Below are 20726 nucleotides of genomic sequence, written 5' to 3'. Positions count from 1 at the left end.
ATATGTAACCTTCTCCTCTTTTCTTTTTTCCTTCCAGCCATTGCACTGTTCGTGTCATTAATCATCAACATAGTTGTGGTCGCAGTATTTGTTAGAGTAAGGCTATTTGCTTTTACCAGTGGATGTTCCAGAAATTGATGAAAAACAGTACCAAGTAATCCTCGTTTTACGTCCCTACGGAATTGCGCAAGAAGGGCTCAAAAAATTTAGGCAATTGCACAAACAAAAGAAAAGCAAAACACTATAAGAAAGGGAAAGAGGCGGCAGATCTTGTGGATGTGTCATTTTTTCTTTTTTTCATTTGTAGGCATTTTATAAAAGGACGTATGGAGAGGTGGTAGGTCAGATTTTCTCAGCACATTCACAGGTCAACATTCACAGGTCAACCCTACACACCCCAGAATCAGTACTCATATTCTTCATACTGTTTTCTATACATTTTCTAAGGTGCTGACAAGGAGAGCTTGTTTAACAATCAAGAGCTTCTTTAGTTTCCGATCATTTCCTTTATTCGTGTGACCTTAAAGTTTCATTTTGGAATGGTATGGTAAGGAGAAATTAGATGCTGGTCACTCTTCGTCTAACTGAGAAATTTTTCTATTGTTACTCGGCAGCAGCAGTTGGTTGAAACTAAAGCTATGAACAAAGCTAAGTTAACCAAGATAAACAAATTACAAACAGAAAAAAGAGTACAAACCAAGCGAAATGAAAAAAATATCTACAGTGACAACTGCAATAGCGAATAAGTGGAATATTTCTAAAACAGAGAACTGTGCCGAGCGCGACTGTGGATAAACTGACTTAAAAAAGCGATCATGCGTAAAAAGAAACTGGCTTATTTCAAAAGGGGCGCAAAATAACGTGTTGTATGAGAAACGTGCAAAAAAGGTGTAACTGACGAGGAAAAACGCTACCAAACTCACTTATCGCTCGTTTTTACCTGTAAACTTACAAAAAGTACCAACAAAGAAGTTATGAAAACGTAAAACAAGAAATAAGTACGAATTACACTAAAAATAAGTAGCAAACGCGTATCCCTTTCATTCCCAAGATCTGAGTGATAATTCTCCATACTGTCTGTATTGCAACTCTTATGGTGTTAGTTTGGAGAATTTGGTATTTGATCAACTTACACCCCCCCCCTCCCTAACAGAAACTTTTCTTTATATTCATCACTTAGCTGCTTGATATTATTGTGAGTACCTTCCCTTTTACTTTCAATATTCTCGTGTTACTAGATTTCTTAATGAAAACTCTGACAATCTCTTTCTTTTCAGTATCACAACTGCCTTAATCACAGCATAAGCCAAGCTGACATATTTGATGTGGACAAGATCGGAGATCCTAAAGTAAGAATCTTGGAACAATTTTTGTTAAATTTTCAAATACAAGCATTAGGTAAACTTTTGGTGAAAGTGTTTCTTGATTGATCTGTCAAATTTAATCTATAAAATCAGAAAATATCGAACTCTCATTTCTCTATGTTTATCAACTATAGCCATCGACGGAGACCTTTTCAAAGGGGTTAGAACTATTGGTGTACTAAGAAGTAAGACATTAGTTGAAGAAGCTAATTGTAGCGATTAGTTTATACCAAAACAGTGGATAGCGTTAAAGGTGAGCTCTGATTGGCCGCTTGAACTCCGACTATTTAACAATTATTCCACGAGCGCGCGTTGGATATGAGATGATAGATAGCCAACGAGGCGCGTAGCGCCGAGTTGGCTATAATCATCTCATATCCAACAAGCGCGAGTGGAATAATTGTTTTATTAAAAACGTTAAATTAAATTATTAAATTTTATTAAATTTTTAGCTCCCTTTTAATTTTAAGCTGACCCGTACACTTACCATATTTGTAGCTTATGGTATATTGGCTGATATACCATAATGGCTAAGCCAATAAAAAGTCTTGAATTGCATTATCCAATGATCTAGTTTTTAATAATCTTTGTTATTCACCCCGAGCAACGTGGGTGGAGTGTGCGCCAGAAAATATTGCAATCTTTGCAGGAATAAGTGAGTTAAAATCATCTTTTTGTGCTATGTTATCTAGATGATTTGGTATTTTCTAAAACAAATATTCACCTCAGTATAGGTGGCTAGCGGTGCATATCTACTTTGACGCATTGCGGCTGGTTGAATACTCCATTACGAGCCACCCACACTTCGTTCGGTGAAAAGTCGTTAATTATTGCAGTGTAGTGGTGATCGTTTTAAAATCCTTTCCGTGTATCTTTTCAGGGTGTCTTTCTCGGATGCATGTTTTGAAAAGCCGCGTTGTATATTTGGGGCATTGGAATTCTTGCAGCTGGTCAAAGTTCTTCAATACATACATACGTTAGCTGACCACTCCCCATAGGGGCTTTTCAGAGCCAATTCCAACCCATCCCACTCCTGGGGAGGACATCCACAACACGTTAATCTCGTGCGTGAATCCGGCGCTCTAACCAACTGAGCTAACCGGGAGGCACTATGAGGGCGAGCGTTTGATTCATAAAAGAATAAAACACGTTTGCGTTTTGTTAGTTTGTCTGTTTGTTTTTGGAGCTTTATGCTTAGCATGGCGCACAAAGGAAATGTGAAAGTGTCCATCGTGTTTCTTGAGCGTTAGAGTAAGCACTCAGAAAGGTTACCGTCAATGTGGTTAATCCTCAAAAAATATCGTCCTTTTGATCTAAAAATAGATCATATTTAGGATAACTGCGCTTTTGACAACAACAGGGAAGAAAATTTCTCAAGGAGCCAATCAATTATCAAAAAGAAAGTTTAAACGAATAAACTGCTTTTAAGCGCGGGAAAAGGCGAATGACCCTGTTGCAGTAGTTGTTATTTTTTAATCTGATTGGTTGTGAGGTTGGCGTCAGTTTTTTCAACCAATCACATTGCGAAGTCAAGAAAAACCAAACGATTCCTTGAATAACTTTGGACCTTCAGTTGGAACTCATCTTTGGGGCTCTTTCGTCGAATTTGCTCTCGCCTTCTTCTGCTGAAAGCTAATGGCATCATTTTTTTTCCAGTTTGCTATGGAGGTAGGAAGCGATTTTTACCACATTAAACTTGGAATAACTTGTGCTTGCCCGCATGTCAACGATTGTTGATAATTCCTTGAGAAGACAAAATCTTTCGATTTCACTTATGCACTGCAGGGATTCTTGAAGATCTCTTGGGAAAGATGGAAGCGAGTGCTATTTACCAGATCCATCGCCATTGCTCCAACCTTATTGTGGCTTTTAAGGACGGAGTCCAGGATCTGACTGGAATGAATGATTTCCTTAATGTGCTACAGAGTTTGGTTTGCAGGTAAGTTGTGGCTGAGATAGTTTCGAGCCACATTTGCGATATTATCAATCTTACCATGAAGGAAACCTTTAAACTGTTGCTTTGTCAGGGTAGAAAACCTACGTCAAGGATACTTACGGATGGAAAAGAACTCCACTACAATTGAAAACACAAGGGTTCGAAAAACCATGTTTAACCCTTGAACTGCCACTGAGTGACCAAGACAGAATTTCTCCTTACAATATCAGTACAGTATGAAGCAGACTAGTGATGAGAATAAAGACAAATATCAATAGGGATTTATTAGTTGATCCAATATCAAATTTTCCGAACTAATATCATAAGAATTGTGAGGCAGATAATAAAGAGAACTTCTTTTGAGATCTTAGGGATGAAATGGTTCAACTGTGATGTGGTTCCGGTAGCAACTTTTGTTTGGTTTGGAGAAAAAAGAAAGTGATTCAGCATCTAGGTTTCTGATGAGTAAATCGCAGAACCGGAAGCTTTTAATCAGTAGAAGCACCGATGGCAGTCAAAAATGTTTTCAACTATCGAATGACGCTCGTGAACTTTGTTAAGCTGAGTACTTTTTCTTATCTTGCCAGCTCCCTTTTTCTCTGATTCCTGTGTTGCATTTTACGAGATATGAAGCCATTATGGGAATGGTTAAGAACGGAAGGTAAGCTAAGCTGACTCACAGGTGTATTGTTTCTATGCGTTGGTGAATACTATGCTGTACCATTTCCACCGTGTAAAAGATCCCGTAGAGTCTAATCTAGAGCGCGGCTTTGAGGGCAATTCGTTAATAAATGCTGTGGAAAATTTACTTGTAAGTGTCACGTGGGGCGCAAAAATTGTTCTCAGTACACTATCCAGCTCGAGGTGGTGAGACAAGCCTATAATCCGGAGGGTGTTACTTTGATGAAACTCTGAGTTCTCGTAAGTAATTGAAGGGAAAATATGTGGCAGCTAATTCGGCCTTAGTGTGGTTGGTTACCCTCCAACGTCCGTGTTGGTTCTGACGAAATGGTGGTATAATTTTAAATTTTAAAAGAATTGGGTCAATGTTAACTGACTTGTACCAGCGTTTTAAATGACAACAATTATAGCCAATCCTTTTTTTATATTAAGCTTTGCTGGTTCTTGGTTTGTGGAGGTAATTCGAAAAACAAAGCACACGAAAATGTGTTACTTTTTCTCTTGTTCGCAACAAACAAACAAACTGAGAGCATAGAATAAGACATTTAGCGACTTTCATGATCATTCGATACCATTTGGACTGTATTTATTTTTGGCTCTTCTAGTTTTTCATAGAAATCCATTTAATTATCGTCCTGTTGTTTTCATCGCTGGGGTGATGCAAGGTGTAGCGTGGTTTTTATCCGTTGTAGTTATAGGGATCAACATGTTTTTTGTCGCAGAGTATGTGGTGAGTTTTGATTTGACCCATCTCTACGATATTAATATTTAAATCATTCACGACTTGCGTAATAATCTTAACTTCCTGGTAAACTTAAGAGAAGTCCGCTTATTGCGAATTATTTGCCCTAAATAACCCTTTTTTTTCCTACACTGTTTTGAAAATTCTCGAAAAATTAGATCAATAGCAGGCCAACTTTGAAATTTGAAAGCTTGGAGCCCTATTCTTGCTGGATGATCGGTTGGGTTTCATTTTAAAAAACACGAGAGTCTAAATGTGCTATTTGTTCCAGATCTTTGCTTGTCGCTCTAATGCTTCTCTGCTGTCATTTTCTCTGTTGTTTTTTAGTCTGAAATACCACGTATCGTATATTCTTGTTGGATTGTAACTTCTTTTCTACGTCACTTTTCTTTTGTTATTGGTTAGTATCCAGTACTTGGATTTCTATGCCCTGGTTTTAAACCGAAGTTTTCATTTTTTTATTGATCCTCATCAATTTTAGTCTTCTCAGTTCACTTAAGAAATGGTTAGCATACAGCGTGCAACCATCGAGTAATGGATGCACGCGGGAGGTTGTTAATCATGAAAATACGGCACAACTCGTAAAAATACTCAGCGGTAATACACGAAAAAAAGTTTAATAAGATATATGGATTTTATCGGGCATTATAATTTGCGGCCGATTACCTGTTGACGGGCCGGGAAAGAATGCATTTTGCGTGGCGAGACCAAATAACGGCTGTAAAGGAGACTTCATCAATTCGGGTTTCCCATCGTCTGCAATTTCGCCTTCCGGCCACTTATCCGGTAAAAACAATTACCAATATAATATGGGCTAGCGACCCAACAACAGTCTCCATAGGATGATTTTTATGGTGTACCTACTTAACTCAAACGCGCCCCCCCCTGAAGAAGAGATCTCCCCCCCCTCCATCTCTCACTTTGGACGGAGGACGTTGTGTAGTGGGTACGTCATATATGACGACTCCTCGTATGCAGGAACCCATTACCCTATCGGATGCAATTTGTTGTGGATGAGAGGAAAGAGTTGAAATGTGCAACAGCAGAACTCTTTTTTTCCTTTTTAGGAGAAAGGAGAGTTCGTTTTCAAGTTTAACAAGAGTGCGAATGGACAGGGCCTGACAAAATGATAATGATAACGATGTTGGCTTCGTGATTTATTATATTAGGTTTATTTTGCGCTTGGGTTCACCTTCATGGATTTCATCAAGGTATGGAAATGGTGTTTTAATATTCCATTTACTGGAAAGTTAACTATTTTTTCAAGCTTTACTGCTGTAAATTTCTGGAATTAAACGATCGTCAATTTTTATGTTTATAAGCTATTTTAAACACTAGCCTTAAATCACTGATTACTTATCTGAGAATTTCATGAGCGCGTACGTTCAACTGGCCAGCAGCACGGCGTAAAATGTGGGTAGGTACTTGGTGAAATCCTTCATACCGCTATGCATCAATACATAAGAACATGTGGGAATACATGGTCATTTGCATACATTAACATACATTAAAGATCACACCAAGTACTTACCAAAATGTGTTACTTTCGTAAGCTTTTGATAAGAACGACAGATAAACTGCTTCTGTTCATGTGCCATTTGGTTTGTTTTCAGAATTTAAAAAGAAAGTTTATACACATTTAGAACATAGCTAGCAGAGTCGCGCAATCAAATTCATTATACGTAAGCGTGCTCAAAATCCCGATAGTGCACGCCGATAGCGTCAGCAAATCCGACCTCGCCAGAAATTTTTTTTTTCGCGCGAGCGGCCATTGCTAGTGCGGGGAAAAATAATACATTTCGCGACAATAATGGATACAAACAGAAACTCGGCCTGCTAGTCCGAACACGAAGACAATGTTTCGACCTTTTCCCATGGGCTAGAGTTCTTAAATGAGGCAGAAAAAGAGAAAAACAAAGGAAAAGGAGACTCGGCATCAGCGCCGTCACGATTCGCTACAACTGATATTGTTGTCCATTTTTCGCGTTGCATTTGAGGCACAATTCCACCGGCTATGTTCTAAAACAATTGGTTCATGCTTTCAGCTGTGCACTATCGAGTTATGGAGCACGTGGGAAGTTTGGAGAGCACTCAAGAAGCTAGAGTTGCCCTCGGCTATCGCCTCGGGCAACTCTTACGCTTCTTTCGTGCTCTCCAAACTTCCCGCGTGCTCCATAACTCGATAGTGCACGCTAAAGCATGAACCAATTGTTAAGTAAAACACCTCGACTTAATGGCGAGTGTGTTTGGTTAGCTCTCTAGGGGCAACCTGGTTATAGCAGCCCCAAAACATGCGCCAAGAGTTGCGCCTAGCTACGACAGCGTTTGCAAATGCGCTGACGTTTGACTGGTTTGTTTCCCCTCCCCCCTCCCTAATGTCACTCATTGTCTAAAAGATACGCTGACTTCAACATACAGGATTTGTGAATGAACGACGATATTTATCAGGAAATAGGTAGAAAAAAAGAGTACCCGTGAAACTGTGATTTGTTTTTATTTTGTTTCTGGTAGTTTTGAAAAGACCTGATTCATGTTATTTCACGATGAAGCTAGGCAATTTTTTTTTTCAAGATTAAAAGTAAGGGAGAGATTTTGTAGACCATGTTAGGTAGTGTTATAAATGATATGAACAGCTTTGTGACAAACAATGAAAAAAGGAATACGTAATTGAATGGTGAATAGGATATTTTTTTAACCAAGTAACAGAACGGACAAAATTACCGACATGTGATACCTTGCTATTGAATCCTTCTACCGGTCCTTGATCTTGAATGCTACAGTAAGAAGATCCGTTCTTAGTAAGAACGACTTAGCCGTAAAGACAAGGTGAAAAATGTTTTTTAATAAATTCTAATGCATGCTGAATAAAGGCTATTCACGAAAGAGCTCAAAATGTTCAAACTGCAATACCTTTGGGAATTCTTCTTTGGTTCGCCTATCCGAGAGGGGAAAGGGAGGAGTGGGGGGGGCACAAGTTCGGTTTTAGAAAAATGTTCAATTTATAAAAAGTTAGTAGATGGATACCTCTGTGTTGAATAAAAGAACGTTCCATTCTCCTCAAGCAAAATTGGGTGAACGCTAAATATACAGACATTTTTAAAGGGCTCAAGAGAGTTGGTTTTCATTCCTCAGAAACATTTGCATTTTCTTTTACCATTCTGCCGTGGAAAGAACACCATTGATTTGGGAACACCTTCATTCAGGGAAAACAAGTTTGGTCCCGGAGAAATGTTAATAAAACGTTTGTATTTGTTAGTCTATCGAAACGACACTTCTGTATAGGAGAAACCTAATCTTGTATACGCAGACCTTCCACGGCCAAGCGGTTGTACAGTTCAGTTATAGTTACACCTTCATTCAACGTAATTCACAAAATTTTACCACCTTTATTCAAGGGAAAAGGAAACATTTTCTGGGTCCGAAAGCCCGCCTTTAATTTCCATGAAGAGGACACCTTAACCAATTAAAATGTCACCAAGATTGAGTGAACACTTAAATGTGATACAGTAGTTTTGTGTAACGAAAGGTACAACTAGTTGTTCCGGTTTGCAAAATCTACCCAGAGCATCGTATAGTTTTAATTGCTTGTTCCTATATATCAACAAGACAAGACAGCGACAGGGCTACTCCTTGCAATTGTCGAGGATTTTAACAAGGATGAGACCCCAAAGCGGTTCGGACTTCTGTCCATTCGCGCTCTCGACTTAGCTCGGTTTCTAAATGAAAACATGTCCATTTGGTGTTGTTCAAATGCACTAAATCTTCTTTTTTTTTCGAAAACTCTTGACTATAAGCTGAACCCCCTCTCTTTGGCTTAAATTTCGCTTAACTCTAGCTTTAATTTATGTACAAACCGCTGGGCTTCTAGCAGAAAAAATATGTTAAATCGACGTGAGAGTGCAGTGCTTAATAAACAATGATTTTGTTTTTGGATCACATTAGCTTGGTGCTTGGAATAACGCGTCTGGTGTATTCCAAACAATTTTCAGAGTCAGACAAACACCAACCAATCTCTATTTGCATGGGGTATAAGTTTCTAAAGAAACTGTGGTGCTGCGTCGGTGGAGGTAACAATGTAAATAGGGCGGATCCAGGATTTAGATCAAGGGGGGTTTGGAGATCGAATTGTTCCCCTTCTGAGTGGTCCAAGATTTTGAAAATTAGGTCTTCGGAAACATGATATCCAGTTATGATGAATATATGAAGTTCATATATTTTGAACTGCGGTTATAGATACGTATGATGCACTATCCTCGCAGTAGAATGCGCTATTTATGCAATAGCGAAAATCAGACCTGAAAAAAATCAGGTCTGTACGGGATTCGAACCACTGACCTCTGCGATACTAGTGCAGCGCTCTACCAATTGAGCTAAAAAGCCAACTGGGAGCAGGCCGTTAAGTTGATTCGTAATAAACCCGTGATGATAAATCAGATATGATGAATATATGAAGTTCAACGAAGGGCTGACGCTCGAAACGTCAGCTTTTATAATCGTAACGGTGGCCAATTTATCATTTCAACTTTGTTGATATATTCAAATTATTTCGTTACCCCCACCGACGCAGCCCCAAACAGTTTCTTTAGAAACTATCAGCCTTTATTTATTAATAGGAAATAACGTTACACTCCCCATCAAGAATGATACACTTGAAGAAAGTTCGGAATTAAGTGAATGTGACAGCATTTAATTTCACTTTTCCGAAAGAGAAAAAAAATTACGATTTCGACGGTCTTGAGTAGATACCCAACTAGAAAAAAAGAATCTTTTCCAGCCATAAAGCAGAATATAGAGTTTAATTATAAGATTTTGATCTTGATTTTCAAAAACAAACTTTCCAATTCCTCGGAGTGTTCCTGCCGAAATGGTATTAATGGTTAGTGGTTAAACCTCAGGACAAGAAAGGGTCAATTTAAATCAACTTGCTTCTCGTGAAGAAAAAATAGCACTGTTTTTTAAATAGTGAGACTACACTCATTACGTTGTGGGATGAAAAACAAACAACCTAGCGGCTTCCTTCAGGGACACAACAAAAAGCGGAGCGAAACAATGACGAGCTATTTCTGAACTGCGTCATTACCCTTAAGCAAACTTTGATGTTTATATTTTATGGAGATGAATCAAGATCTTGAAAGATATTCTGGAACATTTACGGACATATAATTCGGAAAAGATGTCGTTTTATCGTAACCTAGTTGCAGAAAGGAAGGCCATAGTTTTCGACTGAAATCTAGAAATGTCAACTGACTTCAGCTGTAAAAAAATTACATCTGTTTCCGTCGACAAAAACACTAATTATCATTGACGTGATTTCTTAAAGGTCAACAATCTTCTTATATCGAGTCAGTAATGGAAATGTTTTGAAATCGGGTTTATTAAACACGAAAGATGTTGATATTATTCCAGTCGAAAATAATTAATCAATATGCCATAAAAAGTAAACCGTGTGAGACTCACATTGGTTTGAGAACGTTTTCGCAGTTACTTATGTCTCGTTTCATCAATTGAAGCCGAATACATAAAAAGTGTTTTGAGCCTGAGGCGAAGTAAGATGACAATGAATATTGAGTTTGCTTCAGCTCATTTGGTTCATGGAGTGTTTTTTCTTTCATTGATACCTGCATTCCGGTCAGTTTTTTCAGTCATCATTCTCCAGGTCTATTACGCCGCTGTAAAAGAACCAGTAATGAAGGAGTTGAAACGACTTCCAACCTCGTTACTCTTTAAGACAAACTTTAACTACAAATTTTTGAAATTCTTACCACTGGGATCGTTATTATTCTTTCCCCTGATGACGATACGGTTGGTTAAGATTGTTAGATCGCCTGTTGTCTTGAGCTTTTACAAAGCACTGAAACTACTGAACTGAAACTTTGATCCAAATTGATAAGCGGAATTTTGGAAAACTGCATGTTTATTTTGTTCAAACTCTATTGCACTGTGTAAAGTAGTGTCACCTAAGAAAAAAGGATTCAAGTTATGTCTTCGATTGTAACTGCTGTGTTTAAAGCAACTATTGGCTTACTCGTAACAAAAGGCAGAGATGAGCTCGCGGAAAAACTCAAAGATGGCGATGTAACAGACCAGAAATTCCACTCCTTGATCGTCCGTGAAATCGACGACATCAAGTCAAAGTTGGACGCTTTATCAAGGAAAGATTTAGAAACAAGTATCAGCTTCTTCGAGGAAGGAATGGCGTTCTTGTTTGAAGCGTTTAAGATCGCAAAGTCTAGAAGCGAGTGTGGTGCGGTAACAGCAGATGCGGCCTGTGATGAAGCGCTTTCTCTTATTGAAGGAATTAGAAGGTTGGAGCTTACTGGCCTGGATGAATCAGCTACAAGAAAGCTTTCCACTGCAAAGGAGAGATTTAAAGATGCTCGAAGAAAAGCTACTGAAGCTTTTAAAAACGAAGGCCTCAAAATATCTGACCGTATTCTGGCCATGAAGTATCGAGTTATGGCGACCATATTAGAGACAGTAGACAATCCTGCTGATGCAGTAACACCATGCAGAGTGTGTGTAAAGGAATTAAACTGTCTACCTGCAGTGCAAAATAGCTTTGATGTTCAGCTCAAGAAAGGCATCCAGGCAGTAAGAGGTTTTTTCAGTCAAGAAGAAAGAAGGGAAATTTTCTCCAGTGTCTGTCACGTAAATCATGTCATCTACGATGTCACGCGAACGATTGGTGGAGACGCACACTTTTTGAGCTGGCCTCCTATTGATACTGGAGAAAACAAAATCAGTCCATTGTATGACGCAAGAGTTACTAAAGTACTACTTAAACAAAGTATGGAGCATTGGTTTGTTAAACCATTGTCATTTGGTCAGAAGGACGAAGGGGAGCACAAGCTGAAGATGCCGATGGGCATCGCTACAAACTCCGGCGGAGAATTCATTGTCGGGGATTACGAGGATGGTTGTGTGAAGGTGTTTGACAGCAGCGGCAAGTTTGTTAAACATTTCAGTCTCCCTAATGATGATGTAGATACAAGGTTATCTATCAGAGGTGTAGCCACAGACACGAACGACAACATCTTTGTACTGACCTTACCGATGCGGAATGCGGCAGAGCCTATGTTATCTTGCTGGATTTATAAACTTACGAAAACCGGTGACCCGTATCACCGGTTTCGTCTGAGGAGAAAGGACTGGTACAGAGGACTGTCAGTGACTGACACGGGAAAAGTACTGACAGTAGGAATGGAGGTGGAGGAGTATGACACTAATGTAGAGTTTGTTCGCAGTTTTGGCGAAGCAATATTGAAGGGTGCGTTGGATGTCACTGTCGCTACTGATGGCCGTGTTATGGTAGTGGACTGGAGAGGTGTTCACATATTCAGTGAACACGGTGACCATCTTAAAATATTTAAACTGCAAAGAAATGACTGTGACTACACAAGGATTACATTTCACCGAACAGGTGAACATGTCGTCATCGCTGGTGCTAGAATAGGGAAAGAACTCCTGCAGTTTGAGATATACAGCAAAGATGGTGAGTTTGTGCGTAGTGTAGAAATCCAAATTGATGGGATCAATGACGTAAAAGGGATTACAGTGACTACTGAGGGACGCATTGCTGTTGTTGCACATATTAATCTAAGTCACAAGGTATTAGTTTTTTAAACTGCTGTTTTGATGTTTTCCTGTTATTGGGAATGTGTAGGGACTTTTAGGGTAAGCATCGCAATTCTCCATCACGGCTCTAATATTCTCTTAGCTACAATCAGCGTCAAGATTAGTTTACACATGATGTTTGAGAATTAAGAGTTACGTGTAGAAAAACAGTCCTGTTTCTACCCCACTCAAAATTATTAACCGACCCCCTCCCCCATTCAATGTTTGCTAAAAGTTCATGGAATCACGATAGACCATCTCTTTTGTTTTTTTTTTGGGGGGGGGGGAGGGGAAGAGACGATGGTGAATAGGTAAACTTAACAAGGGCAAAAGAGATAAAACTGAAGTAATATGGAGTTGAAAAGATCGATTTGTCAACAATTTTGTTGCTGCTTGTAGGTTCATTGATTGGTTTTATAAAAATTATTTAAATGCTTTCTTTTGTTATTATATTGTTTTCTTGAACATGATGGTATGGTAAGATTGAATCCACAAGAGTGAAGCAGAACACTAATAACCAAAGTTATATTCTTGTGATTGAAGGAAGTACATAGATATTGAAAAAGTATTTGATCAATGTCCTGTGCATTGTCAGCTATATATATAGAGCCTTTTATTCTTTTATCTCCTGATAAATTTCTTCATAAACATTTCAACCTTCTTCATAGTTTTTTTTAAGATACAACTGTAAGGTTAAATAAAAACAACAACAGCCTATTACTGGCTAAAACTCCTGAGTCACTGCACTGATACAAAAATCACAGTAAACACTTTTATCTCAAAATCTCTTCTCAAACTGTTGATAAACTTTTAGACAAACTTTTCTGAAATAAAAAATAGTATTTGAACTGCTTTCAATTCAACTTTAAGAAATATAACAACTTTTGTTTCATACATTTTAACCAATTAAAATAACGATTCATAATTGATTAAGTATTTTATTCTTCAGAATTTGCATTTGATTTTTCAATATTGCTACTAAAAAGACCTTTTCAGGGATGCATTCATGTGTGTGTGTAGGAATGAATGTAGGAAAGCATCCCTAGATTAGACCACAATGGCCTTCTTTAACTTCTTTAAATACTTAGCAGTCTTGCAGTCAATGACAATCAACTCTGATGGGTGAATGGCAATTTATGTACATTTATTAAGCATTTTAGAGTGTTCTTGAAGGTTACAAAATAACTCTTTTCTATATTTTATGGGCCTTTCTAACACATAGTAGAAATTTCCAGAGCATTGCATGAAATTGCCCTGGTATCCAGTTAGCACAACTAATTAGCCTTCTAGAAATTTCCAAAAACTCCTTATCTGTAGCAACCCTCCATAATTACATCAGTAAGGAGGTCATCCTCACAGTTGAAGAAGCCTAAAAAAGTCAGGATTTTACAGAGTACAAACCTGTGCCTCTATATATTTGTTGGCCACTCAAACAGATGAGCTATGAATTCGCATGTGATAAGCTAGGAAATTTTCAGTGGGATCTTTGCTTCTTACACAGGGAATGTGTTGGCAGCAAATGAAATTAATCATGTTTTGAACAGGTTGTGATTGCAACTGATGGAATGCTTCTTGTCCTGCTCTTGGTGTTCAACTTTGTGACTCAGTTGATAGAGCAATCAACGAGGAACACTCCCAGAGGCACGGGTTCACTTGATTACAGGTTTAATTGACCACTCCCTTGATGGGGGTTTTCAGGGCCAATACAAACATAATTTTTTTAGCAGAGTGTAATTTCCTATACTGTACTATACCCTTAATAAATCTGAAACAACTGTGTAAGACATGTCCCATAGATAATTAATCACTTTTGCCTTAGTTCTTTTTTTAAGTCAAATTTAAAAAAAAGTGAGATCAACTCACTCTGTAGTCTTACCATGGGTTCCCAAAGATTACAGGAAAGTTATATTGAAAACCTCAAATATTTTTGGAACTACAGGTAGTTTTTCTTATTATTGGTTGCAAAACCATTTTTGAGTTGTATTGCTCTATATTATAAATTTCAAACTTATGCCAATGTGCTTTTGTATCTGTAGAAGCTAGCTAATGAAGTAGGATAAAAAAATATATTTTCCATCGACTACGATAACATTTAATTACAATCAACTGCAGTGAGGTTTAGTTGCTTTTTCAGTTATCATTGTACAGAAGCAAAACCAAGTACTTAAATAAAGATTGTTCAGTGTTGTTGATTATCAAATGCTGTTTCTTTTATTTCTTCCTGATTTAAGTAATTACTTTGTGATCAATATTAATATGTAATTTTGTCTTTGGTGAAGAAAGATGTTGGGAAGGAAAGTGTCTCCAAGTTGAAACTGATCTTGACTTTCAATTCATAATTTGCTCTTAACCTTATCCTCTGAATTTTATCTGGTTGACTGGTTATCAACTTGGAAAAGAAAAGCAACTAAAGTTGACTTTTCTAAACAATTGTGCCTGCCTTCCTAAACAAAAACTTATTTGTTTTGTGACAAAGCCAAAGCAGGGAAATAATCTCAGTCCCCACAAGCTAGGGGTTTTAAACCCCTAGAATTTCCAATTCTGATTTCACCATCAGAATGATGCTCTACCACTGAGAACATGATTTGTGTAGGCAACTTGGCCGAAATTAAGGTCATTTGTGTCAAGTAAATAAAAACTTGTCATTTGTTTTGTCACCACGCCAAAACTGGGATATAATCTTTAAGTCCCCACAAGCTAGGGGTTTGACCCCTAAAACTTCTGATTTCACTATCGGATTCTCTACCATTGAATAACAATGTAGGTTGGATTTTGAGTGCAATTTGGTGTTAATAAACGCAAGTAAGTTCTTCAAAGACAACAGAATTGCACAGGCCCATAAAGCAAGATGAGTGCTATTTGTAAAAATTCACAAGTGCTTATTTTTACCAAATTACATAAGAAATCATCTTGTTACTTGTTGATAACTCACAAAAAAAAGCATCAGACAAAGTCAAGAGTGACAAACCCGTTGCAAATTATCTTTCGTTGGAATGTTAGGACAAATATTACATGCAAAGATCACTCGTGTCATTTGCTGGTCAACTTGTATTTAATCCATTACTTCACTTATGAATTCCAGGTTAAATTTGACTTGAAAACCGATATCACACTCATTGCTTCGCAATTCGTGTGATATCGGTTTTCGTATGCAATTTAATGCAGAATTCCCTCATCAAGTAATGAATTTTCCTATAATACCCTTAATAAATCTGAAACAATCGTTTTAAGAAATGTCGCATAAGTGCATGATTAATTGCTTTTGCCTTTAAGTTCTATTTTAAGTCAAATTAAAAAAGCATGAGATCAACTCACTCTGTAGCCTAGCTACCATGGATTCTTAAAAGGTTATAGCAAAGTTTTTAAATTGAAAATCCTTAACATTTTTGGAACTGCAGGTAGTTTTTCTCGTTATTCAGTTGGTTGCAACGTTATTTAGTTGGTTGCAATTTTTAAGTTGTAAATTGTTCTTATATTATAAATTTCAAGCTTATGCCAATTAATGCACTTTTGTATCTTTAGAAGCTAGCTATTAAAGTTAGATAAAAATAAATATTTTCCATTGACTATGATAACATTTGATTGCAATCAACCACTTAGGTTTAGTTACTTTTTTAATTATCAGTGTAGAAGCAAAACAGAGCCCTTAAATTAATTAAAGATTGTTAAATGTGGATGATTATCAAATGCTGATTGTTTTGTTTCTTCCTGATTTAAATAATTTGCTCCGTGATTGACTGATCGATATGTAATTTTGTCTTTGGTGAAGAACGATGTTGGGAATGAAAGTGTCTCCAAATTGAACACTGATTTTTACTTTCAATTCATAGTTTGCTCTTCACCCTATATATCCTCTGCAGTTTTATGGTTGACTGATTATCAACTTGAAAAAAAAAAACTAAAGGTGACTTTTCTTAACAGCTGCGCTCACCGTCCTAAATGAAAACTTGTTATTTGTTTCGTCACAAGGGAAAAGTGAGGAAATATACTCAGTCCCTACAAGCTAGGGGTTCAACCCCAAGACTTCTGATTTCACCATCAAATGCTCTACCACTGAAAACTTTGAATTACAATGTATAGGTTTGATTTTTAGTGCAATTTGGTGTTGATAAGCATAAGTTAGTTTTTTAAAGACAGCAAAATTGCACAAGCCTATAAAGCATTAGTGCAATTTGTAAAAATTAACAATTATGCTTATTTTCACCAAGTGGCACAAGAAATCATGTTGTAGCTTACATGAAAAAATTAAGCAGCACAGAAAGTCAAGACAGAGAAAATTTTAACAGCTAGTGCATACACTTTGTAATTTTTGTCATAACTGTGCACTTGTGTCACACAAATAATGCAGCAGTTTTTAGCCAATCGGTGCATTTAATCTTTTGATCTGTATTCTGATTTTTAATGTCATCAATACATTGCAAATGATCTTTCTTCTTTGGACTGTTTAGACAAATATTACACACATAGATCACTCATGTCATTTGTTGGTCAACTTGTACTAAGCCATTAATTTGCATCAAGTGGTGACACTAGTACACTGCCATTCCTTAAGAGTGACTGCTGCAATACAGGTTTGAGTGTATCTTGAAAACTTTTATGTTTTTTATATTCGTCAAATTAAAAAAGAACTGCATGGACCGACATTCTTTAATAAACAACAGTCTCCTTGGTGGAGTTCATAATTCATAATTTTCTCTTCACCTCATCCTCTGCAGTTTTCTGGTTGACTGGTTATCAACTTGGAAAAGAAAAACAACTAAAGTTGACTTTTCTAAACAATTGTGCCTGCCTTCCTAAATAAAACCTTATTTGTTTTGTCACAAGGCCAAAGCAGGGAAGTAATCTCAGTCCCCATAAGTTATAGGGGTTTAACCCCTGGAACATCTGATTTCACCATCAGAATGATGCTCTACCACTGAGAACATAAAATGTGTTGACAACTTGGCCGAAATTAGGGTCATTTGTGACAAGTAAATAAAAACTTGTCATTTGTTTTGTCACCAGGCCAAAACTGGGATATAGTCTTAGTCCCCACAAGCTAGGGGTTTGACCCCTGAAACTTCTGATTTCACTATCAGATTCTCTATGATTGAATTAATTACAATGTATAGGTTTGATTTTGAGTGCAATTTGGTGTTAATAAACACAAGTAAGTTCTTCAAAGACAACAGAATTGCACAAGCCCATAAAGCAAGATTAGTGCTATTTGTAAAAATTAGCAAGTGGTTATTTTCACCAAATTACACAAGAAATCATCTTGTTACTTGTTAGTAACTCGCAAATAAAAGCATCACACAAAGTCAAGAGAGACAAACTCATTGCAAATTATCTTTCATTGGAATGTTAGGACAAATATTACATGCAAACATAACTTGTGTCATTTGCTGGTCAACTTGTAGTTAATCCATTACTTCACTTATGAATTACACAGTAAATTGCATTTGAAAACCGATATCGCACTCATTGCTTCGCGATTCGTGTGATATCGGTTTTTGTATGCAATTTAATGCGGAATTCCCTGGTCAAGTAATGAATTTTCTTATAAATACCCTTAATAAATCTGAAACAATTGTTTAAGAAATGTTGCATAAGTGCATGATTAATTGCTTTTGCCTTTAGGTTAGTTCTATTTTAAGTCAAATTAAAAAAGCATGACATCATCTCACTCTGTAGCATGTATTCTTAAAAGGTTTTAAGAAAGTTTTCATATTGAAAATCCTAAACATTTTTGGAACTACAGGTAGTTTTTCTCGTTATTCAGTTGGTTGCAACACCATTTTTAAGTTGTATTGTTCTTATATTATAAATTTCAAGCTTTGCCAATGCACTTTTGTATCTGTAGAAGCTAGCTATTCAAGTTGGATAAAAAAAAATATTTACCATTGACTATATGATAACATTTGATTGCAATCAACCAGTTATAGGTTTAGTTACTTTTTTAATTATCAGTGTAGAAGCAAAGCTAAGCACTTAAAATAAAGATTTTTAAATGTGGATGATTATCAAATGCTGATTGTTTTGTTTCTTCCTGATTTAAATCATTTGCTCTGTGATTGACTGTTTGATACATAATTTTGTCTTTGGTGAAGAACGATGTTAGGAATGAAAGTGTCTCCAAATTGAACATTGATTTTTACTTTCAATTCATAAATTGTTCTTCACCTTATCCTCTGCAGTTTTATGGTTGACTGATTATCAACTTGATAAAAAACTAAAGGTGACTTATCTTAACGACTGCGCTCACCGTCCTAAATAAAAACTTGTTATTTGTTTCGTCACAAGGGAAAAGTGAGGAAATAATCTCAGTTCCTACAAGCTAGGGGTTTAACCCCAAGACTTCTGATTTCACCATCAAATGCTCTACCACTGAAAACTTTGAATTACAATGTATAGGTTTGATTTTGAGTGCATTGTGGTATTGATAAGCATAAGTTAGTTTTTTAAAGGCAGCAAAATTGCACAAGTCCATAAAGCAAGTGCAATTTGTAAAAATTAACAAATGCTTATTTTCACCAAGTGGCACAAGAAATCATGTTGTAGCTTACAGGAAAAAAGCATCACAGAAAGTCAAAACAGAGAAAATTTTAACAGTGCATACACTTTGTAATTTAATGTGTCATAACTGTGCACTTGTGTCACACAAAAAATGCAGCAGTTTTTAGCCAATCAGTGCATTTTATCTTTTCATCTGTATTATGATTTTTAATGTCATCATTACATTGCAAGTGATCTTACTTCTTTGGACTGTTTGGACAAATATTACACACAGATTACTCATGTCATTTGTTAGTCAACTTGTACTAATTAAGCCATTAATTTGCATCAAGTGGTGACACACTGCCATTCCTCAAGAGCCACTGCTGCAATACAGGTTTGACTGTATCTTGCATTCTTTTTTTTTTTTATATTCATGAAATTAAAAAAGAACTGAACCTACTTTCTGTAATAAACAACAGTCTCCTTATTATATTTATTTTAAATTTATTCACTTTCTTATTTCTAAAAATCAGAAGAGTTCACATGAATGTTTGACATAAATCAATGTTTTCACCTGCTCTGATTAAAATAATTTCAACTCCCGGCAAATACCCTGTGGAGGTGATAATTTGCCTAAGCAAATAAAGGCAACTTTCAATATTCTTGCTATGACAAGGATTCCATGCCTTCGGATTAAATATAATCCACTATGCACTGAGCTTAACATTTGAAGAAGGAATGAAAGAAACAATATTTCCTAGTAAAACTGACACAATTGCCATTAATAATAAAGAAACTTGAGGATTTTTCTCAACAAGAAATGAAAACCAGCATTTAGTTGGTTTGTGGAAAAAAGTGCCTCTAGAATGTACATGATGTGCCTGACTTTTGGTTCACGATTGAGGTGTGTAGTCAGCTTGCAGAACAAGTGTTATTTCGGTGCGTAAGTGCCTGGTATTTTCTTAGTGAAAATTATACTGGTGTCTTTTCTTGCAGGAGTGGAAGGCTTGGGAGAGAAAGAAATTATTTTGTATCAAGGGGGTGAGCAATGGTCACAGCAAAGGAGAGGGATGGGGATGGGGCAGTAGAAATTTCTTGTAACCTCCCCCAACCATACAATCTAGCTCTAAGGGCCTGATTACATGAGCCGAGCTGGCCTGGTTACTCAGATCTCACCAAAACAAAAGAAATCAGCCTGGCTCATGTAATCAGGCCCTAAGTCAACGAAATGGTTGTTCACTTGCCCCAGTAAGGCATCTGTGCAGTAGGTTTAGTAAGTAGCATGTCTCAGGTTGCATTGAAATGCAAAAATTCTAAAGAAAAAGTAATGAGCAATAATTAGTGTCAGTTGTCAGGGATGTTGGTTGATTAAATAGTAAATTCTCAGAGCTACCATTAAACCGTAGGCCTGTCTTCTGCAGGGTTAGGGGTAGGAGACATTAATAGTCTATTTTACAGTTGTGTGCTTGGTTGCCAAGCCTTTGAATGGGAGTGAGGCTAGGGATGACCTTGTTATGATACAAGCCTTGCTGCCTTTCAAATGTAAATCACTTTGTTATCATGCTAACTAGATAGAGGTCTCTATCACAACAAGGTCATCTTTAGCCTCACTCTGAATCAAAGGCTTGGCAACTAAGTACACAACTGTAAAATAGCCTATTTCCCATGCACGAGATTACTGTGTGGTGGATGTCCTCCCCTTGGTGGGATGGGTTGGTGTTGGCCCTGAAAATCCCCTATGGGGAGTGGTCAATTAATGTATGTATGTATGTATGTATGTATGTATGTATGCATGCATGCATGCATGCATGTAGGTATGTATGTATGTAGGTATGTATGTAATGTATATGTGAACGATCCTTCGCAGTAAAGCACTATTTGAGCAATAGTGAAAATCAGACCTGAAAAAAAT

The 20726-nt window shown here is 37.0% G+C and overlaps 1 protein-coding gene, 1 long non-coding RNA gene and 1 pseudogene across 2 annotated transcripts; all 3 read left to right on the top strand.

Moving 5' to 3' along the window:
- Nucleotides 1-20726, top strand: part of LOC111347050 (natural resistance-associated macrophage protein 2-like) — a 118037-nt pseudogene that overhangs the window by 33941 nt on the left and 63370 nt on the right.
- LOC148719130 (uncharacterized) lies at nt 3149-3663 on the top strand. The gene is made up of 2 exons (XR_015994168.1): nt 3149-3303; nt 3392-3663. It is a non-coding gene; the product is annotated as an uncharacterized LOC148719130 (long non-coding RNA).
- LOC148719129 (uncharacterized) lies at nt 10590-14537 on the top strand. Its single transcript, XM_088741319.1, has one exon. It carries the CDS (start codon nt 10703-10705, stop codon nt 12344-12346), a length of 1644 nt encoding a protein of 547 aa, XP_088597445.1. The 5' UTR covers nt 10590-10702; the 3' UTR covers nt 12347-14537.

The sequence above is a fragment of the Stylophora pistillata genome, chromosome 12 (assembly GCF_964205215.1).
Source record: "Stylophora pistillata chromosome 12, jaStyPist1.2, whole genome shotgun sequence".
In the NCBI taxonomy this organism is placed as follows: Eukaryota; Metazoa; Cnidaria; class Anthozoa; order Scleractinia; family Pocilloporidae; genus Stylophora; species Stylophora pistillata.
Note: the sequence above shows the minus strand (reverse complement) of the source record. Positions and strands in the feature narration are given on the sequence as shown.